Source organism: Scleropages formosus, chromosome 24, assembly GCF_900964775.1.
Source record: "Scleropages formosus chromosome 24, fSclFor1.1, whole genome shotgun sequence".
Lineage (NCBI taxonomy): Eukaryota > Metazoa > Chordata > Actinopteri > Osteoglossiformes > Osteoglossidae > Scleropages > Scleropages formosus.
Genome location: NC_041829.1, coordinates 16338359 through 16362467, shown reverse-complemented (window position 1 = coordinate 16362467; position 24109 = coordinate 16338359). Strand labels below are relative to the sequence as shown.

The 24109-nt window shown below is 46.5% G+C and overlaps 2 protein-coding genes across 6 annotated transcripts; one reads left to right on the top strand and one right to left on the bottom strand.

Moving 5' to 3' along the window:
- Positions 1–438: 438 nt before the first annotated feature.
- On the bottom strand, positions 439–16029 carry p4ha1a (prolyl 4-hydroxylase, alpha polypeptide I a). Of its 3 annotated transcripts, XM_029248656.1 has the most exons (16): positions 15819–16029; positions 10281–10383; positions 9907–10003; positions 9583–9734; positions 9213–9350; positions 8866–9105; positions 7883–8085; positions 6949–7122; positions 5951–6021; positions 5478–5543; positions 2950–3049; positions 2673–2726; positions 2429–2494; positions 1983–2051; positions 1795–1891; positions 439–1687 (listed from the first exon to the last, which is right to left on the bottom strand). In XM_029248656.1, exons 1-16 carry the CDS (start codon positions 15819–15821, stop codon positions 1617–1619), a joined length of 1704 nt encoding a protein of 567 aa, XP_029104489.1. In that variant the 5' UTR covers positions 15822–16029; the 3' UTR covers positions 439–1616. The 3 variants fall into 3 exon arrangements, with proteins under 3 accessions (XP_029104489.1, XP_018616657.1, XP_018616658.1); XM_018761141.2 differs by lacking the exon at positions 5951–6021 and having other exon boundaries at positions 5478–5548; XM_018761142.2 differs by lacking the exon at positions 5478–5543 and having other exon boundaries at positions 15819–15996.
- Positions 16030–17366: 1337 nt separating this feature from the next.
- Positions 17367–23725, top strand: nudt13 (nudix (nucleoside diphosphate linked moiety X)-type motif 13). Of its 3 annotated transcripts, none has more exons than XM_018761006.2 (9): positions 17367–17417; positions 18324–18464; positions 19230–19372; positions 19802–19909; positions 20861–20967; positions 21168–21293; positions 21884–21995; positions 22439–22593; positions 22857–23725. In XM_018761006.2, exons 1-9 carry the CDS (start codon positions 17413–17415, stop codon positions 23043–23045), a joined length of 1086 nt encoding a protein of 361 aa, XP_018616522.2. In that variant the 5' UTR covers positions 17367–17412; the 3' UTR covers positions 23046–23725. The 3 variants fall into 3 exon arrangements, with proteins under 3 accessions (XP_018616522.2, XP_018616521.2, XP_018616523.2); XM_018761005.2 differs by having other exon boundaries at positions 17408–17982; XM_018761007.2 differs by lacking the exon at positions 17367–17417 and adding an exon at positions 18001–18128 and having other exon boundaries at positions 18239–18464; positions 22857–23724.
- Positions 23726–24109: the final 384 nt, after the last annotated feature.

Here is a 24109-nt window from a genome sequence, read left to right as displayed (position 1 = left end):
TAGTGTTCAAACCCAACTTAAGTTGCTTTAGTCAAAGGCATCAGCCAAATACTACTTCACATTTATTAATTTTGCTGACACTAGCTTATAATAAATAATAATACTAATAATTAGTGTTGATTAAATCATTCACACAGTTGACATCCTCTTCTGGGTTGCAGCTCCACTTTCTTGAGGTGCAGACTAAGGCAGAACTGCTGCCCTGCAATAAGACAGTGAGGAGAAGGTGGTCATTGTGGATGTAATCTGAACCCTTAACCTTCTACAACCCTTTTCTGTTTCATACTATGTTGTTACACACTTTTTACCATATGTTGATGGATGTAGCAGAGTGTTTAATGATGATGGCAGAGGAAGCATTGCGTGCTATACTGGCATGCTAAATTGAAACAGCCTCATACCGTGACACCGGACGCACAAAAGAAGAAACAAAGTATGTACGAATAAAAGAATTTATTGGTAGAAAACATTCATTTCACACATAGAAAATAATCGCCACAGGACATATTAAACAACAACTGTGTCTCCAGGGGTGTAAATGGTGGTGGTTTGTCCCCACAGAAATCCCAGGACAGGTTGTCACAGGGTGGGTGTGATGGCAGGAGGAGGCTGCTCCACTACCACATATGCCCAACACAGCACTCACACATATACACCCCTGCCGCTACTCCACCGTGAGCCTCGATCAAAACTTATTGATGAGCGGTGGGCCCTGGGAGGTCCTTCAGAGCCAACACCTGCCGAGGAGCTCCTGTCCGACAGCTCTTGGGCAGGCCCTCAGAGACACAGCATACTTTGGCTTTTAAATGTCAGTGTTGCATCACTGTTTGCCCATGTGGGAGGCATGTTTGTCTCAGAGCAAGTGACCACAGTGATGAAGTGCTGGCTGGCGAGACTGAGACACACACACACAGCAGTTAAGGGAGGGGAGAGATGGAGTGCTTGACTGTAACCATGTCACCATTGCTAATCTGGCCCCCAGCAGCATCACGGCTGCGATCCAGAAGGGATTCCGCTTAGAACTTAAGACAAAACATGTGCTGCGCACAGGCTGGGATATGGCAAGCTGTTGGTGCACTGGTGTGTCCCAGAGTGAAGAGCACCTGCAAGGTGAACCCCCCCGGGCTCTGTTTCTACAGTGCATCAAAGCATAATGTTCTAAGAAAGTAAGGCATGGCCACAGAGCACATGGGAACCGTAGCGCGACAAGGCTTCAAAATAGGGAGGAGCATGAACTCGAACCGTCCGTGGAGTATGTGTTGGAGCATAGACGTGGAAAAAAGAATTCTGCGAAGGCATGAACCTTGTAGAGGAGTGTAGAGGTGTTTGGTGACCCACAGGACAGTGCAGGGTATGATGATACGGCACGTCCACGACGAGGCAGACGACGGCCACGGAGCGCATAAAGGTGTGACGGCAAACGGACAGCAGCTGGACGCTCGCAGCGCCCGGTGAAGGAGGCTAATGATAAAGGCAGATTTCCCAAGCCTGTGAGGTGGGTGCAGGCAGGGGAGCGTTGAGGGTGCTGGCAATTGATCGTTGTTTCACAGCCAAATATGTGCGCGGCTGAGGACAGGGGCTGGCGGGGGCTTCGGGGCTGAGGCACACTGCCCATGTCAGTCAGCCTCGTCAAGGCCACATGGTCGCCTGAACTCCTGCCCCCGTTCATGGATCCATTTGTTAGACACTGCAGAGAGGAAAGACCAGGGTGTGAACTGGGGCGTCGATGGGGTTCATGACCTCTGAACCCCAAAGGTCAGTGCGGGTCATCAAGTGAAACACTGGCACACTCACCCCACTTGTTGCCCACCAGGACGGGGCAAGCGGCGTGCCGAGTGCTGTAATCGCCTTCTCCGCTGGCAAACAGGTTGTACCAGAACACGGCGGTGCCCTGGGAACACACAGGACACACACTGGCACACAGGACGTTCTCCAAGCAAGTACACAAAAAACACACTAACAGCAAACACAGCAAGAAGTACCTTCTTGGGCCAAACTGCAGCACCCACTTCAGGAAACACTGTTGCGCCCCCTGCTGCGACATCGCTCATCTGCAGTGGGAGGAAAAGAAAATGGCACAGCAGAAGAGGGCGCTACAGGAGAGCGCGGAAAAACCCGTAACGGAAAGAGTTCGAACGGAAACATTACATAAGGTTGACCTAAAGATGCTCTTAATTTGAGTCCACATACATAAATGTCCATAAGATATAACTGCAGTGAATATAACAAGTAGAGGGACCCTGCTCTTGTACCCCTGAGAAAAGTATCCAGCAGTATAAACTGGAACTGCTGCAATCTGCTTTGGTAAACACACCTGTCAGGCAATGCAATGATAACAACAGCAATAAAAAACATGAACAAGGCAGGTAGCTGCAGAAAGACAAGGAGGTAGCGAGAGGGACCTCAGCAGGAGGAGGAGTGTGCTTACATAGAACAGCCAGGTGGCAATCCGGTTCCCGGTGCCCAGCTCTTTGAACGCGTCCGGCTCATCTTTCTACGGGGTTTCGAAAACACAAAAGTAACTCCTAAGAGACTGCAGCACTGCTTGGGGCATGTTTCCATGGAAACCACATATACTAATTGGGTATAAGTGTGATTCAGACTTATTTGCCAGGATATGAAATAAGACCATGTCTGACTAATATTTTATGATCTCAATGGCAGTAGCTCACCCGTCCAAAGTCAAAGTGTGGCTCATACTGTCCACCCACTCCGTAGTTTGCTACCTAGGAGGTACGGGAGGAAAAAAAATAATAACTTGAGGTGGCACAGTGGTTAAGGAGTTGAACATAAAGAGCCAAAGGAGAAAAGGAGCTGCTGCTGTTTCTGCGGTAAACAAAAGCACCTGGACCAATGCAAGACCAGTGTGTCAAGCCTGACCTCATTTTAGGAAAAAACATCATTCCGTAACACAATCGGGTACGTGGGTACGAGAGCACGAGGGCTCACCTGCAGTTCCTCGGCAGTCTTCACATCCAGCCCGGTGAGGTCCTCGATGCGCTGGTTCAGCCTGTCCACCACAGGATGCTCGTAGGCGGTGAGCCAGGCACTGCGGCAACACAACACACACCACTCAGTTCCTTTGTATCCCTTCATCAATACACACACAAACCTCCAGGTGCATACGCAGTGCAATTTCTCTAATCGTTCTATTTATTTCATTACCATAAAGGTTTTATTATGAACTTCTGGAAATATTTTTGGCATACGAACCATTTGCATACATGCAAATGTCAAAAAAAAAAAAAACAGTAAACCAGTTACATTTGAACTCTTAACATGCACATTAACTTACCTGTCCTTATTCAGAACTGACCCCCCACCCCCAAGCTGTGAGCCTTGTATGTTAAAGACATTAGTTGTGTTATGATAGCAATTAATAAGCCAAATCCTCACAACAGCTGCCGTCATAACCCAAGCGGTTAGCGTGAGTGTCTATAGGACAGGAAGGGCCTAGAAGGGCAGAGCGAGAGAAGAGAGCAACGACCCACAGAATCTCCAGTCGGTTTCGGGGTGGATCTGCTCTCCATGTGACCCCTGGGGGTCCGACCCAACTCTTCCCATTTATTAGCCCTTCCTTTTGGATGTTTTTAAGGGTCCGAAAGCAGTCTGGTATTCAAATGTGCACAAGTACACAGCCTCACCGCAGCTCTCATACATAGTATTGCAGTGGCATTTGATGTACGGGGTCCCCCCCAACATCACTGGATGTCCACCAGGAATGTCACAGAAGTCCTGCAAGTGGACTGCGGTATGAGAAGTTTTTAGGTGCCACACAAAGAGGATGAGGAATCTCACATCAGGCTCCAGCATCGCCTGCCCTGTCCCTTCTCATCCCAACAGGACTGCATGCGCACAAGCGCACACACACCCACGACCACAGAAAGATCACCCCACCTAGACTCCAGGATGCGGGATAGGTGGGAAAGGACAGCAAAGCCACGGCAGTGCAAAACAACCCTAGAGTACGGAGGTGGGCTGCGACAACAGGGCTATTTCTGGAAGCTGTATCACCAAGTCTGGGAGGAATATGAGACTGTGTGGACAGTTTGTCTACATGGACAGCAGTCACACAGCTATTGAAAGCCTGATCAAAGGACTGAACATTCGCCCAGAATTCTCAGTGCAACTCAGAACCCGACAGCACCGTTGAAAATACCCGAGGCATCAACCAGCAACCCTTAAATGTCAATAAATAAACATTATCCAACAAATAATATTTGTCTCTATTGTAAGACATTTATATCTTTTTATTTCCATCAACCACAACCTAAGGCATGTGAAATAACAGCTATTGATTTTGTGTTCAAGGGAAAGATTCAGTTTAATTTGAATCACACAGTGCAGTGGATATTCCTCCCTGCAGGGGGCGTTCTCAGGCTGCAATGGTGTGACACATCCCAACTCGTATAGGATGGGACAGGCCAGGGACTTTATTAACCCCTGTAGGGAAAATGACCAAAGAAAGGACACAGCGAGAGCTGTTATTTGACTTGTGCTCTAAAAATGTATTAGGGCATTAAAAAGAGACGAGCGTAAATCTGTACAGTTGGCATCAATTGTCCCATCCGTCCATGAGCAAAGCAGAGTAAAATTGAGTGGAGCAACCGAAAGAAAAACACGTCTGTTGGCACCGTTTATGGAAGCTTTTCAGTGAAAAGAAACGTGGTTTTCAACAAAATCCTACAAGCAATGGGTCAACGGGTCTGTACCGAGCTTGGCTCGTTTCAGCAACCTGTCCAACTGATGGCATCGAGGGCAGTGGAGTCATGAGAGGAAGGTGATATGAAGAACTGGTGGAGCAGAGGTGCTCAAAAAGCTGGAGGATGACATGCATCCCCATTGAGGTCTAGTCTCTGTATGGGGCCTGCAGTGTGTTACATGTCACAGGCAGCCAGAGGAGGGTGGCTGTGGAAGCTGTTCTGCTGAGGCTGCGGAAAGGGCATCGAGAAGGTTGTGGATCACTGAGCAATGGGTTCGAGGTAGCGCTACCTGGTTGCAAGCTGGGTGCTGATCAACTCTTGGTGGCCTGTCTAATGTTCAAAGACCTGAAACACTCAATCAGCTCAGGTGACATCACTGACGATGATGATGTGTCTGGGCACACTTTTAAGATGTATAATTGTAAAAATAACCATATACTGATGAATCTTGTTCTATTGCATATCACACTGCTGTATTCAATCCAGATGTGTGACCAGATGCTGGATTATAATCTCCCGGTTTGGTTCCTAGACAAGAGACGACCCCCCCAAACCACGCCTTCCGGTACCGTGCCGAACCGCAGCTCCTGAGATGACTGTGTGAGGTTGTGGTTTGCTGTTTGAGATCATGATTTTGTGCACGGTTGGGTCAGTCACAGGGAGCATGAAGCTGAGGGGCTGCGTTTGACCCACAAGGGGGAAAAGGAACGGAAGAATGAGAAGGGGACGAGTCAGGCGGAAGAACCAGGACGCCCCTGACCTTTGACCCCTTACCTCTTGGAGACTCTGTACTGGGCGGTGGTGAGTTTCCCAGTTTGGGGGTCATGCACAGTGGCCCGCCTTAGCTACCTCCCCGGAGGGCACAGAGAGACAGAAAGGGAGAGAAAGAAGGAGGAGAGAGATGGTCATTAGCAGAGAGCGCAACGCCCTCCCCGGAGGACAGCTTCATTCAGGATCCCCAGTACCCTAGGGACAGCCACTGGGCCACATTCACCCTCCCAAAACGCCACTTAGGATCCCGCCACTAGTGGTGTCATTTTGCCAAATTCCATTTTTGTAACCCAGCAGCAACAGGAGACCTGTGCCATGTGACAGATACTGCAAAATCTCTCCCCGCCTTTGATAAAATCTCCTGAAATTGAGGGGACCTTGGCATGTTTTTGGGGGTTGGTGGTGGGGTCTAATGGAGTTGGGCTTTGTCCCGGGCCCATAGCTGCCCCAGCCGTCCCGCACCTATGACGCCTTACCTTTTGCTGATCCTGTAGGAGGCGGTCTCCAGCACACCAGTGATGGGGTTCGAGATGGTGGCCCTGAGCAGCTGTGGAGCCAACCGGGCCGAGAGGACACGAGTTACTCGGCCCTATGAGCCCCCTCCCCCCCCTCACCCGTCCCCCCAGGTCCAACAACACAGCAGAGTCACTGTGGGGTCACAGACACATTCCAGGCTGGACCCACCTACCAAAGCACCTACTGTCCCTTTGCACATCTTTGAGGAGCTACTGTTGTGAAAATTTACACACCATAGTCTCCTCCACACACAAAAGGTCCAAAATGGAAATCCTGTAGGTGCTCGGTTCCAGCTTCACTGTGGCAGAATGAACTCCTCCTGTCACTCAGGACTGCTGAATCCCTCTCAACATTCCAGAAGAGTCTCAACGCATCTTTCTGACCCACTTCTCCCCTTATCTCCTATCTGCCCTGTAAATTTTCACTACACTAGGTGTTTCAAAATATTTCACTCCGTATGAATTCTATTTGCAGTTGGTCAATTTATGTACGCTGGCAAAAATGGAAGTACTGGACTAACGGACTACTTCAAGAATCGCATCTCTACATCTGTTGATGAACTGCACCTCTGTTCCACTTTTACTGTGACTCTTTCACATTGCTTTGATTTGAAGATAAAGCATCTGTGAAACGAATAAATGTACATTTTAATGTTTCATTTTTAACTTCAAAGTAAACTTTACCACTAAATCATAAGATTTATCATACAGACATCACTTAATTTATTCCAGTTTAGATTCCGTAAAAATGCAGCAGTTGATCGACATCTGCCGGTGCAGATACCAGCTGTAAACACTGTGGAAGTGAGTTGACTTATGGTGGTCTGACATCAGCGCACCCATATTTTGTCTGTGTGGTCTTAACCGCCATCCACCTGCTCAGCTGATAAGTGAAGAAAATGCGATTAAAAAAAAAAAAAAGGCAACCAAAAAAATCCCGTTGCCCCCCCAGCACTCACCCTGGGCTTGGCCAGCTCCTTGACCTTCTCGATCTCACTGGTGGAGATGATGTCGTGGTAGCGGACGATGCGAGGGCGGTCCCACTCGTCCTCCTGCTTCACGGGGCCCAGACGGTAGCGCGGATGGCCACCGTCAAAATAGCGGCAAAAGAGGCGGCTCTGCCTGCGGGGGGTCTGCCGGGGGGAGGAGAGGGCTGGGGTGTGAGTTCACGCTATCTCACTAAAAGAATTTCACCCGAGGTAGCACAGAGAACACGCACCCCCCTCCCGCGCCCCCTCGGCCTTCCGCCCAGTCGCCAAATATAATACGATGGGTAAACAGGCGGGTTCCCCGGCAGCCAAGCCGCCAAGCCAGGAATTCCAGGTCCTGCGCCAGTGTTGCCTAGCAACTCTACCCCACCGGCAGCCACAGCAGTTCAGCACCAGAGGGCACGAGCTGGTGTGTGAACAGGTGCGATGGGCCCCAGCAGATGAGGGTTCCGATTCCAGGGAGAGAGAGGTCAGGGAGATTATATTAATAGGTTATATTGAAATTGCGTGTTACTCTATTCTGGGTTGATATAAATACTCTTATTGGGTGCAGTTATGCTTCCTGTCTTAGACTTCATTGTCTCTTAGTGGACAGCAGGTGGCAAAGTGGTTAGAGACTTTGCCTTGCAACTGGAGGACCTGGGTTGGAATCCCTACTCCTGCTGTAGTACCCCTGATCAAGGTACTTACCCTGTACTGATATAGCGAAAATTACCCTGCTGTTTAAAAGGGTAAATCATTTATAAAAAGGTTTTAAGTGACATTTGAAAAGCATCAGTTAAATGAATAAACAATGGAAATAATAACAATAATGATGATACTCGAGCAGAGCCCCTCCTGGAACTTGATCTAGCCACCTTCGGGAAGTCGAGCTCCTCTGCCCTTCGCAAAAATTCACGCTCACCAGCCTGACTCCTTCTCCGCGACACAGCTGCTCGTATTTCTGCCGTTCTGGAAGGTGGTCTGCAGGCGGCCCCTTCCTGGCTTCCCTCTTATCCCGCTTGCTGGCGTTTTGCTGGACGCCCAGTTCCTCTGTGGCCTTCCGCTGCTTCGCCAGCTGGTACTCAAAGTACTTGAGGTTGCCGATGGCACGCTGATGCTCATGGTCTGGAGGGGTGCGAAACAAATCAATTTCCTGGCCTTGGTTCAGCTTTGAGACTCGACTTCCATTCCGTACAGATAAATAACACAACACAACAAAAATATTCTTAGTTATGTTGATCTTTGGGTTAATTGTGATTAAAATGTACTGATTACAAAAACACCACTAGTTCTTCCAGAGTGTCAGTTTTAGTCATAGAATCTCGCGTTCACTCTTTTTATTCAATTTTAAAGAATTTATGCTCGTCACAAGGCACCGCAAGCAGGACTCGAACCCCAGACCGATCAGAGATCGGGACCCAGCCAAGTCTGCTGTGCCACCACACCCCGCCCTTTTGAGAGATGTATTAATTAACTAATTTATTAATTAACAAATCACATATATATTCTACACTGGAACATTCTAGAAAAGCTCTGAACATAGCAGCCATTGGAAGATTCTGGAAGGTACCAGAACATTCTAGCGAGCATGATATCCTAAACAGTACTGTGATATTCAGTGCTTAGAACCTGGTGCCAAAATTCACCAAAAAAACCTGACATGTAGTGTAAACTAACGCCAAAAGTATGGTTATTCTAACAAAACTGAATGGAAAATGCAAAAAAAAAAAAAAAAAAAAAATGACATCATAAAATTTTGTTACATTGTAGTATCAGCGGGGGACGTGAGACCGGTTTCAATCAGGTACTCCTCAATGTGGGACAGTAAGGGAATGAAGTGTGGGACTTGCAATGTCAGCATTATTCAGTAGCTGGCTGGAGGACAACCTGAAAGGAAGGACCTACCCAACATCAGCAGCTTCTTGGTGAGCTCCAAGGCCTTCTCTAGTTCCCCCTGCTGGTAGATGGAATAGCTCAGGTAGTCCAGCACAGTGACCTTGTCCACGGCGGACTCCTCATCGTCATCCAGCTGCTTCAGCGCCTGGGCCATCCACAGCTCCGTGTGGTAGTAGTCCGCTTCCGAGTAGGCGATCTTTCCCAGCTCGAAGCAGTCTTCCACGGACAACGTGCTCTTATGCGTTACACCTGCAGCAGAGGCGTTGTGAACTTAAACCTGGGAGCTGATCTCCCCTCAGGAGCAACAGTCACTTTGATGCCCAGTTGGTCAAGGAGATCCCTCAAGACCCTTTCACCTGGCAGGTCTCCAGAGGAGATGGTCTCTGTGTCCAGCTGGTAGGTGTCCTGCAGCCTCAGCAGGGCCTTGGCCGCTCCGACCTGGTCATCATCATCGGGGAAGTACTGCCTCTGTATGGTCAGGTTGGAGATGAACCCTGAGGGAGGAAGGAGGTGTGTTCAGGTTTTCGTGAACCAGAAGACAAGATCGTTTTAAGACGTCATCCTCCAGTTCTTCAAATGGAGGTGAAATCCTCTATGCCCTTCGAACTGAAGGTCAAGGGACCTTCACAGTGAAACTGATCATGAACACAGGTCAACTTTCCACAGGTTAATCTGCCAATGACCAAGGATATCAGAACTCCATCTACTATAGAAGGGCTCTCTGACCGTCCGACATGTCCTTGAGCACCAGGCTCTCCAGCTCGCCCCACTCCGTGTTGAGCCTCTTCATCAACTTGAAGGCATTGACAGGGTGGCCCAGGAAACCCTCAGGGTCCTGCACGGCGGTGTTTGTCAGCACGTCCAGTTTTTCCGCCCACCTGGACACAAAACCCCAGTGATCATGGAGATCAGCAAATGTATTCAAAGACAATAGGTCCTTGGACCTTGTCTAGCACTCATAGGAGCACTGTTCTGTCGCACTGGCGCTGAACATCGATGCACATGAGCACACCGGTGTATATGTGTGTGTATGCCCCCTGAGACGCTCACCGTTTCACCTGCTCTAGTTTGTTCTCCTCGGCCCGAATGTAATCCTTCAGAGAGGCGACCAGGTCCCTCTCTGTGTACAGCAGGTCTGTCATCTGACCTGGAAGGACACAAAGCAGCGCCACGGTCATATTCAGGGCACGGCCCACAGATGGTAGATCTTTAAACCAGGGATGGTGTGAGAAAAGGAGATATGAGCTGAAGGTTGTTCTACCCATTGCTATAGTACTACCTGGGTTATGCTTATATACTGGTATTAAGGGTTCCTTAAACAAGACCGACAGGGTTCAAGACAAGGGTTGAGGGGGACAACAGAACAGACAACAGAAGAGACGGGACCTGCGTGAAAGGAGGGCGAGGAAGGGCGCAACACCTACCGATGGAGGTGAAGAAGTCATGTGCAGAGGATGCGCAGAGCAGGCAGCTCAACAGCAGCACTCGCCAAACCCGTGGCTCCATTCTCACACTGCGATGTACCTTCTGAAAGAGAGAAATTATACTATTGTATTATATAATAATAATAATAATAATAATGTTTACTACATTCTAAATATTGATTACATATATAATTAAAATATCTTATATTAATAGGGACTGGCATCCCATCCTGGGTGCGTCCCCTCCCCATCCAGCCTTACTCTCTGTGTTGCCAGGTTAGGCCCCGGTTCGCTGCGACCCCGCTTGGGACAAGCAGCTTCAGCCAGTGTGTGTGTGTGTGTGTGTGTGTGTGTACGTACACTAATAGGCTATACTGAAATCATATGTTACTCTATTCTGGATTGATATGAATACTTATTGGGTGTAGTTATGCTTCCTGTCTTACACCTCATTATCTCTTAGCAGGCAGCAGGTGGCATAGTGGTTACAACTGTCATCACCTGCACAAAGGACCTGGGTTTGAATCCCAATTCCTGCTGTAGGGTCTGTGAACAAGGTGCTTACCCTCGACTGATATAGTAAAACTTTCTCTGCTATATAAATAATCCTAAGTAGCTCAGTATACAAAACCTAACATCGTGAGTCTCTTTGAACAAAGGTGTCAGATAAATGATGGTTAATAACAGATTGCTACATCTCTCAGATTATCTTTTTTATTCAAATATGCATTAGAGTCAGATGGTGATTAAACTCCGCTCCAAGGGTGAGATTTTTTGGGCAATCAAGTCAAATAGGGAAAAACTTTCGGTGAGGCTGACAGTTATCAGTCCAGGCTGATCGTATGACTGTAACGCTTCAGAGAAGACTCACGGGGTCTTATATCCAAAAGATGTTGGATTTTACACTGTGGGACGCAGCTGTGCAGCCGACCCTTGTAACGAGTACACCGGCAGACGTCGTCTTTCCTTCGGAGCGCCGTGCCACACTGCGGCATGCGTGCCGTTTCAGCGATCAACCCCAGGCCGTCCCCCACACTGCTCTCAGCTCGTCCCCAAGTGAGCACAGTTGTTATTCCAGCTGCATCTGGAACCCTCTCTGCTTGTTTTGAAAACTCAGGATCGGAGGATTTTCCACACAGCGCAACATGAGACCAATGTGTGATAAACATGAGAGGAACAGCGAAATTGGGGGGGGGGGGGGGGGGGTGTTTAGGAAACAGGGTCCCGGTCCACGTTCCGGCAAGGACGTCAGTTATAGAGCAGGAGAGGAAAAATGATCTTAGATTGTTGAGTCCTTATGTCTGGCAGCAGTCGAACCCGTTTCCCACACTGAGACCAAACACTTCGCGGTGACAGAAAAACAACCTGAGGGCAGAAAGAGCCAAGTATCTACAGAGCTGTTCCAAAGTATGTGAAACTTATAGGAATGGGCATTATTCTGTCAAAAATATTGAAATAAGCTTATAAAATTAATCACTTACATTTATCTATCAGATGCTTTTCTCCAGAGCGACTTCCCACAAACTCTCCGTAGTGTTATCAGCCCACACACCTTATTCACCAAGGTGACTTACACTGTGTCATTCATCTATAGATCAGTGGAACACACTCTCTCTCTCTGTGTCACTCACACACTATGGGTGAACCTGAACAGCATGTCTTTGGACTGTGGGAGGAAACCAGAGCACCCAGAGGAAACCCACGCGAACACAAGGAGACCATGCAAACTCCACACATCCTCTCGCACCACCCAGGAGCTGTGAGACAGCAGCACTACTCACTGCGCCACCGTGCCGCCCATTTTTAGACGCCCCAGATTTACACACCTGACTCCAGTTACCTACTTAGTTTAACCAGTTCAACTTGGGCTTCACTTATTTTTACACCTGCACTACTTGTGTGTTTCTACTACACACACGATTTCCTCTAAAGCAACAATGGAATTGTTCATTACACACCTATTATGTCCCATGAGAAACACTGATTCTCATTCAATAACCGTTCCGCGGTAAAACTAAGGGGCTCAAGGGGTTACCATACTTTGAAGGAGCACAACAAGAGCAATAGACGTGGGAACAAACAGGGCAACTGCCCCAAGAGCTCTGAACGGGGATGTCGGCGGCAGATCCCTGGTGTGGGACCGGTTCTGCTGGGTTTTCACACATCAGGTGAAGGTTTTCTACATCCTTATGTAGCAACCGAGATCGGGTTACTTGCTTCTCCGCACCCAGGTATCCAAGTGTGGTCCTTCGCTAACCTGAACAAGCCAGGAGTGTGTCTTCATACCGAGCGATTTTACTTCGTACGTTGACCGATCTTATGGTAAATGCTCACAGGGATCTCAATGAGTAAAGGCGCTATAAAAACACAAAGTGAACCGAGTACGACCGATCTGACCACAGCTGACCGTCTGCGACCTCTGATTTACAGTACCAGTGACAGGTTTTACTCCACCTGCTGGAAACTATGTTTTTGATAAACAAGTGTGATCAGGAAATGAGGTGCCACGTCGTTCCGGCTCTTCCGCCGCAGATTGCAGAGATGTGGGACGCCCTCGTGAGCTGACTGTCCACTCCACCTCATACAGGTTCTCCCCACGGTGTCCAGGTGCATACACACTTCTCACGTGGTTCGTTGTAAATTGCAAATCCCCTTATACTATATTACATAAAGCATAAGGATACAGAAACAATGTACACACATTAATGGCGTGATGTATCATGGGGCTTTGCTATATTTTTTCGATAATTTCGCATACCATTCATGTTACAATAACGATATGGAATGATAATATACAATACCGTACAATATCATAACTGTATTTTCACTCTCCGTCATTATTTCCACTTTCGTTTCTGAATCGGTTTTCCTTCCTTTTTTTCCATTTTTGCAGCAACACAAAACTCCGGTTTTCGTTTGCTAGTCATTGCTATAAAAAAAAAAAAAAGGGGGGGGGCAAAAAAATAACATTACGTAGATGGGATGGCTGTAAGTCCGGATTGTGGCAAATCACGTAGGCGGACCTGTAGGTTTAAAATACATACATATATATGTATATATGCACACACACATACGGAACTTGACATCTGGTTTCAATTTATTTTCCAAGAACTAAAGATTATGCCAGAAGCCCCGCCACCCCAAAAGCATTCTTTTTTTTTTTTTGACTGATCAGCAGTTCCGCTGCCCAAATATGTATGTGTTCTGCAATAAACAGCAGAGGGTGGGAACAGCATGAGGACATGAGGACAGAGGAGCGGCACGTTTTCAGGGCCGTTTCATTTGGTATTAATAAAGTTTCTATCTGTCGGTCTATAAATTACCCAGGATGCAGCTCAAAACTCTTCGTGGGCATGAAGCTGCTCAGATTGTAGGATGTTCTTCAGAAAGGGACAGAGTGTAACTAACAGAAAAACACACACACACACACACAGCGGTACTGAGGGGACATCATCCACAAGCATGACACCAGTACCGGCTGCAGAAAGACCAGCGGTGGAGACAAAGACACACCGAACAGGCGTGTTTAACTGTTCAAGTGCTCATTTCCCCCGATAAGCACAAGCACTCCATGTCGAGGAGACGTGACCTCATATGGGGTCACGGCAATAACATCTGTGATGACACGACAAATCCACATGCTTGGCAGTTTATATTTACTCTATTTATGGCCTCATATTTAACATCTATAAGAGTGCACATGGTTCTGTGCTTTTTTATTGTTTTATTAGACATTTAATAGATCAGGAGGCAAAGGGGAGCGATTTGTGAAGTTTTATTCAGGGGTGGAAAAACATTTGGCGGGTTCAACGTGAGTATGTCGGTAAAAATGTGGTAAGATCATGAAGTCGTGACCTGAAGCTGGTTGTTGTGGAGCCCTGCTGCTGCTCTAGTACCCTTGACCATGGCATTGACCCTGAATTAAGGGCAACTTGTAGCATAGGAGTTAGAGCTAATGCTTTGGATCCAAATGTCACAGGTTTGAATCCCACCTCCAGCTTTAATCCTTTTGAGCAAGGTCCTTACCTTAAAATTGCTCCAGTAACAATGAGCCAGCTGTATAAAAGAGTAAATAACTAAGTATCTTAACATTGTAAGTCGCTTTGAAGAAAAGCATCAGCAAAAATAATAAATGCAGTTTTTAGAGTTAAAAGTCACCTGTTTAAATGGGTACATAATCACAAATTGCATTCTTACAGTATAAATGATCTCCGAATAATCTTCAAATAAAAGATAAACACAGAAAATGAAATAAATTTTAAAACTTTTCAGCCAACTGCTTTCAGATTTCTTGCAATACAATTTTGCTAAATAAATTGAAAGTGTGTTTCACTAGTATATAGTAGTAATATCATCATCATTATTATTATTCTGCACTGTGTTGCCGTGTAGGTTCCGGCTCGCCGCCACCCCGCTCAAGACAAGCGGTTGTGGACATTGTGTGTGTGGTGTTGTTGTTACCCGTCCTGGGTGTGTCCCCTTCCCCCTCCGGCCTTACGCCCTGTGTTGCCGGGTAGGCTCCGGTTCACCGTGACCCCGTATGGGACAAGCGGTTCTGAAAATGTGTGTGTGTGTGTGTTGTTGTTAATAATAATAATAATAATAATAATAATAATAATAATATTATTATTATTATTATTATTATTATTATTCAGGGATTAAGTGGGGTAAAACTGCCACGTCCCAACCTACCCTCACCATATAGTTCCGGGTGAGATTTAAGCCCCCCCCCCTCGCGCTACCCGGGGGGTAAATCTGAGACCTGTCACTCGCGACGGCACAAACTGCAACTTTGTAGCTTGCGGCGCGCGCGCGCGCCCGCCCAGCCGCCCGCCCAATGCCGGGGGGGGCAATTGTGTGGTTTTTTCCGATCCTACAGGAGTTCGGGGGAAAGGAGGCAGGACAGTGGGAAGACAACACACACACACAGTTATACTCTCGGAGCTCATATTCGGGATTACATTTACATTAAGAAATCAAGGCACACAAATATATATGAAAACTACGTCACGAGCGTCAAACGCTTCGGCAAAAAGTGGATCCAGAGCGCAACGCAAATCACTGCATGTCATTCACGGTTCATCACCAACTTCACGGCCCTGGTTCAAATATGGCTTTTGTAAGCTGTGTGTGCAGAGAAAGCCAAAATACACTCAATAATAATAATAATAATAATAATAATAATTCCTAATGGTGAAAATACCCGGTAAGACCTTCGGCGGTAGGAAACAAAAACCAATAATATGAACAAACAAACAAAGTCTCAGGCTAAAAAGTACCCGCGATGACTATCAGATGATGATGATGATGATGCTGCTGCTTGCTGCTCGTGGTGGTGGACATGGACGCATCGATCGATTGACTCCATATAGAAATAGTCAGTTAATACAAAGTACAGGGCGGCGAGAACTCACTACTCGCAATCGCAATGACGAAATTTCTAGATCCCGCGCGGAGACGTGGACACGCACACGCACACACCAGATTGTCGCACAGGAGCACGGACTGAGCGCTCGGGAAAGAGGCGGCGACGCTCACCATGGGGAGTATCGCTCCTGCCTCTCCACGCTGCCCTCCAGCTCCGTCCACAGCTCTGCGACCCCCGGATCTCGGACCTCGGACCTCAGACCTCAGACCGGCCGCCGCCAGCACCGGGCTGCGACGACTCCTCCTCCGCTTCTCCTGCTTTTCTACATCCGTCTCCCGGAGAGGGTCCCCGGGGTTCGTGGCGCCACCTGGCGGCCGACTGTGAGAGGAGCACGTGCAAGAACATAACGCGCGCGCACACACACGCGCACACACGCAGTCACCGCCCCAGTCAGTGTTTAGGATTCCAACATATCGCGGCCTCGTTTTGCACTAACACGTGGCGCTACATGGCCAGTAGATGGCGAAGCAGTTAAAAAGCCGAACTGCAGAAAAAAAAACACAAATCTCTAGAAAAATACATCAACAAACATTTTCAACAGTCAGGACAGAAGTGCTTCCGCTTGCAGGTCTAATGAATGGACTGATCCAATATTTATTGTCAGACTTGAGATCCAGATAAATACGAGCAAAAAGAGCCGGAGACACAAAACAGTGCAGAAATATGGCCAGTAGCATGTAAACAACATAGATATATTTATTTCTAAACTTATGTAAATGAATTTACAGACGTAGGTCATCCTACAAGTGTGTGTTGTGTTGTAAATATCCACGATTCACTCATTAATATTAAAAAACTCTGGGAACCAAACAAACAACCTTCTGACAGCTCATGTGAAATGTGAGTTTCCTCAGTCTGGTTAGTGAATAGCCAACCAGGGGTCTCATGTCATACTGGGGTCATATAGGGTTATATACAGAAGTTTTTAAGACTTTTTATACTTTTTACCACTGCCTTCGAAGACCATTAGACCTAAAATTGGTCAGGGCTGTTCCCTTGGATCCTGAAGGTTGTTGGTTCAAGCCCCACTCCTGCTGCTGTAAGTGCCCCTGATCAGGGTACTTACCCTTCATGAAGGCAGTTAAGATTCCCTGGTGTATTACTGGGTAAAATGCTGAACAGATTACCCACTACTGTACTGTATTGAAGCTCAAAAATAATAAGAGAAAATACACCAGAACACCAATAAATTAATAAAATTAAAATTTAAAAAATTATATTTACTCACTAGGAGGGGGTGCAGTGGCACAGTGGGTTGGGCCACAGTCCTGCTTTCCGGTGGGTCTGGGGTTCGAGTCCCGCTTGGGGTGCCTTGCGATGGACTGGAGTCCCGTCCTGAGTGTGTCCCCTCCCCTCCGGCCTTACGCCCTGTGTCACCGGGTAGGCTCCGGTTCCCCGTGACCCCGTATGGGACAAGTGGTTCTGAAAATGTGTGTGTGTGTGTGTGTATTTACTCACTGAGTAAAGCGCCCCGGCTGTTCGGGCAGAGCTTCGAACCCACATCAGAACGCGTGCAGCTTAACTTCGACATAGGCTCCGGACCGCCGCGACCCCAACCCGGCCAAGCGGTCGGTGCCTGAGAGTGAACGAGCGCACGGTCAGTACCAGAGACGAACGCTGGGGGCGCTGTTTCGGCCCCGCCGCGTCCCGCAGGGCTGCACGCGCTCCTCGACGCTCTCCGGATCCTCGGCTCGTCTCCGTTTGATGACGTAAATCCTTTTTGGCGGTTTCGTTAACGTTCAGTACACGTATATGTTTTTTTATTATTAAATAAAAAAAAGCCGCACGGCACTCTGCCCACTGCGGTGGCGTAAAATGTGAATTATAGAAAGACTGTTGATGTGATGCTAGCGACACAGTTTTGATTTTGTATCTATCGAGAGGACGGAGGAGCCGCCGGCGTTAAACTCCTCACTAGATCATGATCTCTGTGTTCCTGCACTGACTGACACACAAACTGCATTAATACTATAAACACTATAAAATGATGACCTTTCCCAGCTCGCACACTAATGAGTGTATTAAAAACTTGCACTGCAGTGTAGCTTGGGCCTTGGCACGAGTTCGCAGTGTATTTGAAGTCACTAGTAGTGGTGGGGCTGTTGGAGTCAGTTTTGTACTTTGTTTACATTACATAGTACCTTGTTTTACCACAGTATATCTCTGCTCTTGTAACTGTCAGATTTCCAGAAACACGACTTATGGTCACAGTGAAAGACAGGTTCCGGAAACGAAGAAAGCAGAAAGCCCACTGAAAATTGACCTTGTTTCTCAGTCAGTGTATATCAAGCAGTTTTATGGCAAATCTCTTACACTGTTGATCCTTAAAAGAAAGTGTTTTGTACTAATACTACTATCATCAAATGTGATTTACAGTGTTAGATTATAAACTTACTATGATTTACCCATTTAACAGGAAGGTGTTTTCACGGTACCGCTTCTGTACCTAATCAATGGTACTACAAGGATGGGGTTTGAACCAACAACCTTCGCTTTGCTGCCCCATGTGCTTCTATGCAGCAAAGCGAAGGTTGTTGGTTCAAAGCACATTGACTAGCACATTTACTTACCATAATTTGCTGAAGCTCGTCGTTGACTTGTGTTTCGGATTGTAGGGTTTTTCGTTGGCTCTGCGCGCTGCCTGTCGACAGAGGGGAAATGTTTACCGTGTTTACCATGCGCCGGATGCTTGGACTTCACTTCGGAAGCCACTTTTTGGGGGCACGCAGCTGCTCAAGCTATGTGTCCAAGATGAGGTCGGTGTCCGATGCCGAAGAACCCTGGACTCGGCCCTAGAGTTTCGATCCCATGAAACTACACCCTGCTTATGTTTATCAGTGCAAAATGTAGATATTAATCTCTATATATGTCTTGGTGTTTCTTTCTGTTGGGTGGTGTGGGGGTGCAGTGTGTGTAGCGCTGCAGCCGCACTGGGCCTGGTCTATTTCTGTGTTGGTTTGAATCCCACTTTGTGTGGACTTTTCATGCTCTCCCCATCTTCGTGGATTTCTTCTGGGTGCTCTGGTTTCCTCTCACAGTCCAAAGACATGTTTCAGGTGAACTGGTGACTGTGGGGCAGCTGTTAGTATAGTGGTTAGAGCTGCTGCCTTTGGATCCAGAGGTCGCAGGGTGGATTCCTGCCTCCAGCTGTAGTACCCTTGAGCAAGGTACTTACCATAATTTGCTCCAGTAAAAATTATCCAGCAGTATAAATGGGTAAATAATTGTAAGTCGCTTTGGAGAAAAGCATCAGCAAAATGAATCAATGTGAATGTGTGTGCTTGATTTCCCTGTGATGGACTGGTGTCCCATCCAGGTTGTAATATGCAGTATATGGTCTTGTACCCTGTGCTTCCAGGATAGACTCTGAACTGCTGTAACCCTGGTTTTGGAAGTGAACAAGCAAATGAATGTGTGTGTGTTTCTGAAATTTAGATAGGGCCCCAGCTGGCCTAAGAGACAGTTTCGTTCGGGATCTGCCAACCGACCGTGCATGTAAGTTACTTCCTGTGTCTATTCAGGTATCTAATGAGGCTGAAGGAGGATGACAAGGCTTGTCAAGAAGCTCTGCATTCCGGGACCATCCTGCTGTACCACAAGCTGGCCCCTCTGCTACGGAAGACAGAGACGGGAGCCTATGAGCTGCCTGTTTTTCAGGCCCCAGGTAACCCCCCCAGCCCAAAGGATGAGTGCCACTCTGATGTCTCAGGAATTTGTCCCTTACTTCTGGTAAATTTACTTTCACACTCCACTCACATATGTTTCTAGAGTTTGGTTTCATCAGAGATGTACACAGTGTCTCTGCAGCTTTGAGATCCTGGATCCAAACCAGTGTTTTCAGATACATAATTGCAGTAAGAGGTCAGAAAACAGTTTAATTTCCCTTCAAAGAATATGGGGCAGTTAAATCTGTGTCTGTTAAGTAACTTTTTGAATGAATGATGCGGTAACGAAGTCCGGTAGAACTCCTGTAGAGCTGTAGCACTACTAGAATAGTCTGGGGTTTCGCATGTGTTCGGTACGTCACCTCCTGCAGGATGTTCTTTAAAACAAGCTGATGTGAAAGTCAAACTGTATCTGTGTGTGTTTACAGATGTTAGTGGCATTCTGGACAAACTCGGGAAGGACAAAGAGCTGTTGAACAATTCTGTCCTGATAGGCTGCTCAGACACCCACGTTGCTCAGTTTTCCCTTGACGTTGGTAAGACAAGGTTAAAATCATTTTAAAAATGAGAATCTTCCAAGGTAAACTTTCTGAGCACAAAACAAGCCAATACAGTTGGCCAGTAACACCTCGCCCTACGTCATTTCGTGTTGCGTCGATTTCGACTTTACGTCGGTTCTTTGTTAAATATATAGAGGAAAATACAATTCGTCTTCAGTTGGCTGATGCGACTTTACGTCGGTCAGCCGAAAATATTAAAAACTGTTAAAAACTTAAAAATCACTTAAAAACAATAAAAAAGTGTAAACTCAAATAAAAATAAACATTAAAATATATAAAATAATATACTGTAATCTATAAAATCAACTAAAAGCTTAAAAATAAAATAAATATTGTCTTATTTACCTGCCTTTTTTAAAATTTTTTTTTTTGTTTTTTCTTTACTTTAGCATTAATTGAAGTGTATACAGGTGACGCGGTGGGTTGGACCGGGTCCTGCTCTCCAGTGGGTCTGGGGTTCGAGTCCCGCTTGGGGTGCCTTGCGACGGACTGGCGTCCCGTCCTGGGTGTGTCCCCTCCCCCTCCGGCCTTACGCCCTGTGTTGCCGGGTTAGGCTCCGGTTCCCTGCGATCCCGTATGGGACAAGCGGTTCAGAAAATATGTGTGTGTATGAAGTGTATACACTTAAGGGGAATGCTCATTAGAGGTTTATAGGAGGTCTAAATCGGTTTTTTAGGCATTATTTCATTTTCCGTTGTTTTTCGACTTAAGTTGCGCCCTTTGGAACCAACTAACGACGTAGGGCAAGGTATTACTGTACAATAAGTCAGGCGCCCCCAGGGCTGCAGGTGAGACCAGGGCTCTCTTAATAAAACCTACAGCCTGAAAAGTGCAAAAGAAGCAGATGACACGCAGCTCAGTAGAGTCCATCATGAGATATTCTTTTTATTTCTTGCTCATCTGTTGGGTTCGGTCTCTGTGTCGTAGGGGCTGTCGAGCAGGCTGCTGCGGAGGGACTCTGTGGGGGTGTTTTCGTGGACCTAAGGAAAGCGTTTTTCCTCCTGCAAAACTCTGATGTTCCACTTGTGACTCAGGTACCTCTGTCTTCGCTCAGTGTTTCACACTCAGCCCCTTACACTTTTTAGAGATGACACACTAAAACAACATGTTTTCACAGCCCCTATGCATTAAGTTGGCCTGAAGAATTTAGCAGGGCATGACCTCGACTTAAATGTCCGTCTCGGGTGTTTCTTTGAATGCGTCTCTGACCTTTTCTCATATGTGGCCTGATCAGGGTCAGGCTCTTCTGCGTTGGCACCAGACACACGGGTACTGCAGTGCCACTGGGCGGCCGACACACAGCAACCAGGCCGGCAGCCAGCGTGTGTGTCACAGCAGTGGGATTATCTATTACCCCCAAGTGAGTAACAGCAGCAACATTATTTTTTTTTTAATTAATCTGGTTTGTCACCTCTACTGTACAGTCAGTTATGTTACATATGGAAAAACACAGTAACATCACATTCATTTACTTTTTATCTCACCCTTACCTGCAAACTGTGCATTAACATAAACGAGGACCTATGAGACGGGGGCCCACAGGACCATTTAACCTGGGCATCACCTCACAGTGAGGACTCCCTTCAGTCAACAGTGTATTGTACTGTAATATAAAAAGTAGCCGATCCTGAGCGATTAAAGCTAAAGCCAAACAAAATTATAGTGTGATGCATTCTATTAATAGAAACACATGCCATTCTTTATATTAAAATATTTTTTACCCTTCTCTCCAAACAATGAGGCAACATCATGATGTGAAAATGCCTGGGCCTCATCTGAGCTCTCGCAAGACCTGATCTAAATTTTTAGAAATTCATTGAGCTATCTTTTTAATATCTAATACGTTTTCATGTTTACTGAATGGCAAGCTGGCTGTTATAATCTATATGAATGGTATGAATATGACTATGAGGGCAGAGCTGTTTACTGTTTACTCTGTGTGTTGTGCAGATGGCACCGGTGGTAATAGTTTTGGTAAGCGATGGCAAAAGGTGTCTGCTGGCACGTCAGTCCACCTTCCCTCGGGGGATGTATAGTGCCCTGTCCGGTTTCTGTGACATGGGTAGGTAACGCCACCTAGCAGTCCTAAATACAAGTACCTCCACCATCTGCAGCATTGTGCTAAAAGTACATTTTCATGACTGTACTCTCCTGATTTTGCAGCTTGCAGGGATATAAAGGATATTTGCTCATTCACACACACACACACATTGTCTGAAACCGTTTGTCCCATGTGGGGTTGCGGGGAGCCGGAGCCTAACCCGGCAACGCAGGGCGTAAGGCCAGAGGGAGGGGATACATCCAGGATGGGACGCCAGTCCGTTGCAAGGCACCCCAAGCGGGACTCGAACCCCAGACCCACCAGAGAGCAGGACCGGGTCAAACCCACTGCGCCACCGTGCCCCCCACTTTGCTCATTCACTTCTAATATAATAATTTAATGGGTGATTAGTTTCCATTATTGAACTATACCTTGTATTGAGTGATGATGCCCCATTTCTGCAGGAGAGACGGTACAGGAGACCCTACGGAGAGAAGTGGCAGAGGAGGTGGGCCTAGAGCTGGACTCTGTCCTGTATTCTAGGTCACAGCACTGGCCATTGCCACAGAGCTCTCTCATGATTGGCTGTCATGGTACGGTTACATCAGGTAACACACAGGTAAGTGTGGTCCTTTACACCTGACTGGTGCATTTGGAAAATACTCCTATGCCGAAAGGGTCTCCCAAACCCTGCTCCTCCACTGTATATATATGAGTATAACTCTGTATCCTGTACTTTCTCTGCCTACCTGGTGAGTTTCAGGTTAAGACCCCACAATCTTATAGTAAATTGCAGCACAGCTGCTAAACTTTTCCATTTTCTTAAGTAGTTATTATAACCCTTCTGGTGTGTGACGTGACTGCATTTGATGTCCCTATCAGATCAGCCTCAGGGGGTCCGAGCTGGAAGACGCTCGCTGGTTTACCCTGCACGAAATCCAAGAGGCTCTGAAGAGGAAGATACCAGCACGAGACAAAAAGGAGGGGCCCAGTGCATTCTGGGTGCCACCCAGCTATGCCATTGCCAATCAGCTCATCCAGGAGTGGGCAGGTCAGCAGCTCAAATTGTAGGCAGAGCAAACACCTTTTGGAATACTGTGATTGATGGAGCCACATACAGCACCTGTACTCTGTGTGTGCAGTAAATGGTACATGCTGGGTGGTGTGGCTGTCACTACTGGCAGCAGACAATAGCAGTTACACATTAATAAATACCAGTAGTTTACAGTGATAAATGAATTTCTATGTCATTGTCACATTACCTTTGCAATTGTTATAATAGAAATAGATTATGTACTGTGACAGAGTGCCATCGTGTACAGGGTGTATCCTGCTTTGTGGCTGGTTCTTCGGGGATGGACTCTGGAGAGCTGTGAGCCTGTAGAGGACAAACATTTACTGATAATGAATGAATGAATGAAACGTATAAATATATTTTATACCTATAATAGAAACATACAGTATCAGCAAACTATAATTTTGTAATAACTGAAAACTTGTAATTGTCAATATCCGGTCACTTTTAATAAGATTTGTAATCTTGTGATAAATTCCGGAGCTTTTATTTTTTCAGTCTTTCTGTGTTTTGTTGCATCAGGTTACCACGGTGACTATATTACCATATTACAGGTGACCAAACTAAACAATAACCAGGTATGACTTTTAAAGGTTTGTAAAGAATGCCGAGTATAGCATTGACCTCTTTCTTACGTATCTTAGAAAAATGTAGGCTATGAGACATTTAGATGTTGAAAATTTGAAGGACTGTATGCTGAAGATGCTTACAGCATAACTCATTTGAATTGCTTCTCCTTTTTATCCAAATAAACAGACTAATTGAAATTAAAGTATCATTTGTTTTATTATTTTTAGATGCATTATCCTACTGGTTTATTATATGCTGTGGTATGTTTTATAGGTATCGGTGCTTCTAATGTAAAATGTTAGAAAAGTGTCTTAATTGGGGACATCAGGGGCCAACAATTAATGTAAGTGATTATGTCAACATTGCCATGTAAAGTAGAATATACTCCAGACCGCAGAAACTGTGCATAATACAAATATTGTCTGATATGATGCACTTCATACAAAATATTAAAAGTAAACAGTATATATTTCAGTATACTCTAAGTATA

What these genes read in the sequence shown, in the direction of transcription:
- p4ha1a (XM_029248656.1), bottom strand. An exon ending in TGACTTCTTCACCTCCATCG is followed by an intron (nt 10,004 to 10,280) that starts GTAGGTGTTGCG and finishes GTGTCCTTCCAG; the next exon opens with GTCAGATGACAGACCTGCTG. An exon ending in CTCCTCTGGAGACCTGCCAG is followed by an intron (nt 9,106 to 9,212) that starts GTGAAAGGGTCT and finishes CCTCTGCTGCAG; the next exon opens with GTGTAACGCATAAGAGCACG.
- nudt13 (XM_018761005.2), top strand. Translation starts at nt 17,693, where the DNA reads ATGATGACCTTTCCCAGCTCGCACACTAATGAGTGTATTAAAAACTTG. An exon ending in AGCTATGTGTCCAAGATGAG is followed by an intron (nt 18,465 to 19,229) that starts GTCGGTGTCCGA and finishes GTGTCTATTCAG; the next exon opens with GTATCTAATGAGGCTGAAGG. An exon ending in TCAGTTTTCCCTTGACGTTG is followed by an intron (nt 19,910 to 20,860) that starts GTAAGACAAGGT and finishes TCTGTGTCGTAG; the next exon opens with GGGCTGTCGAGCAGGCTGCT.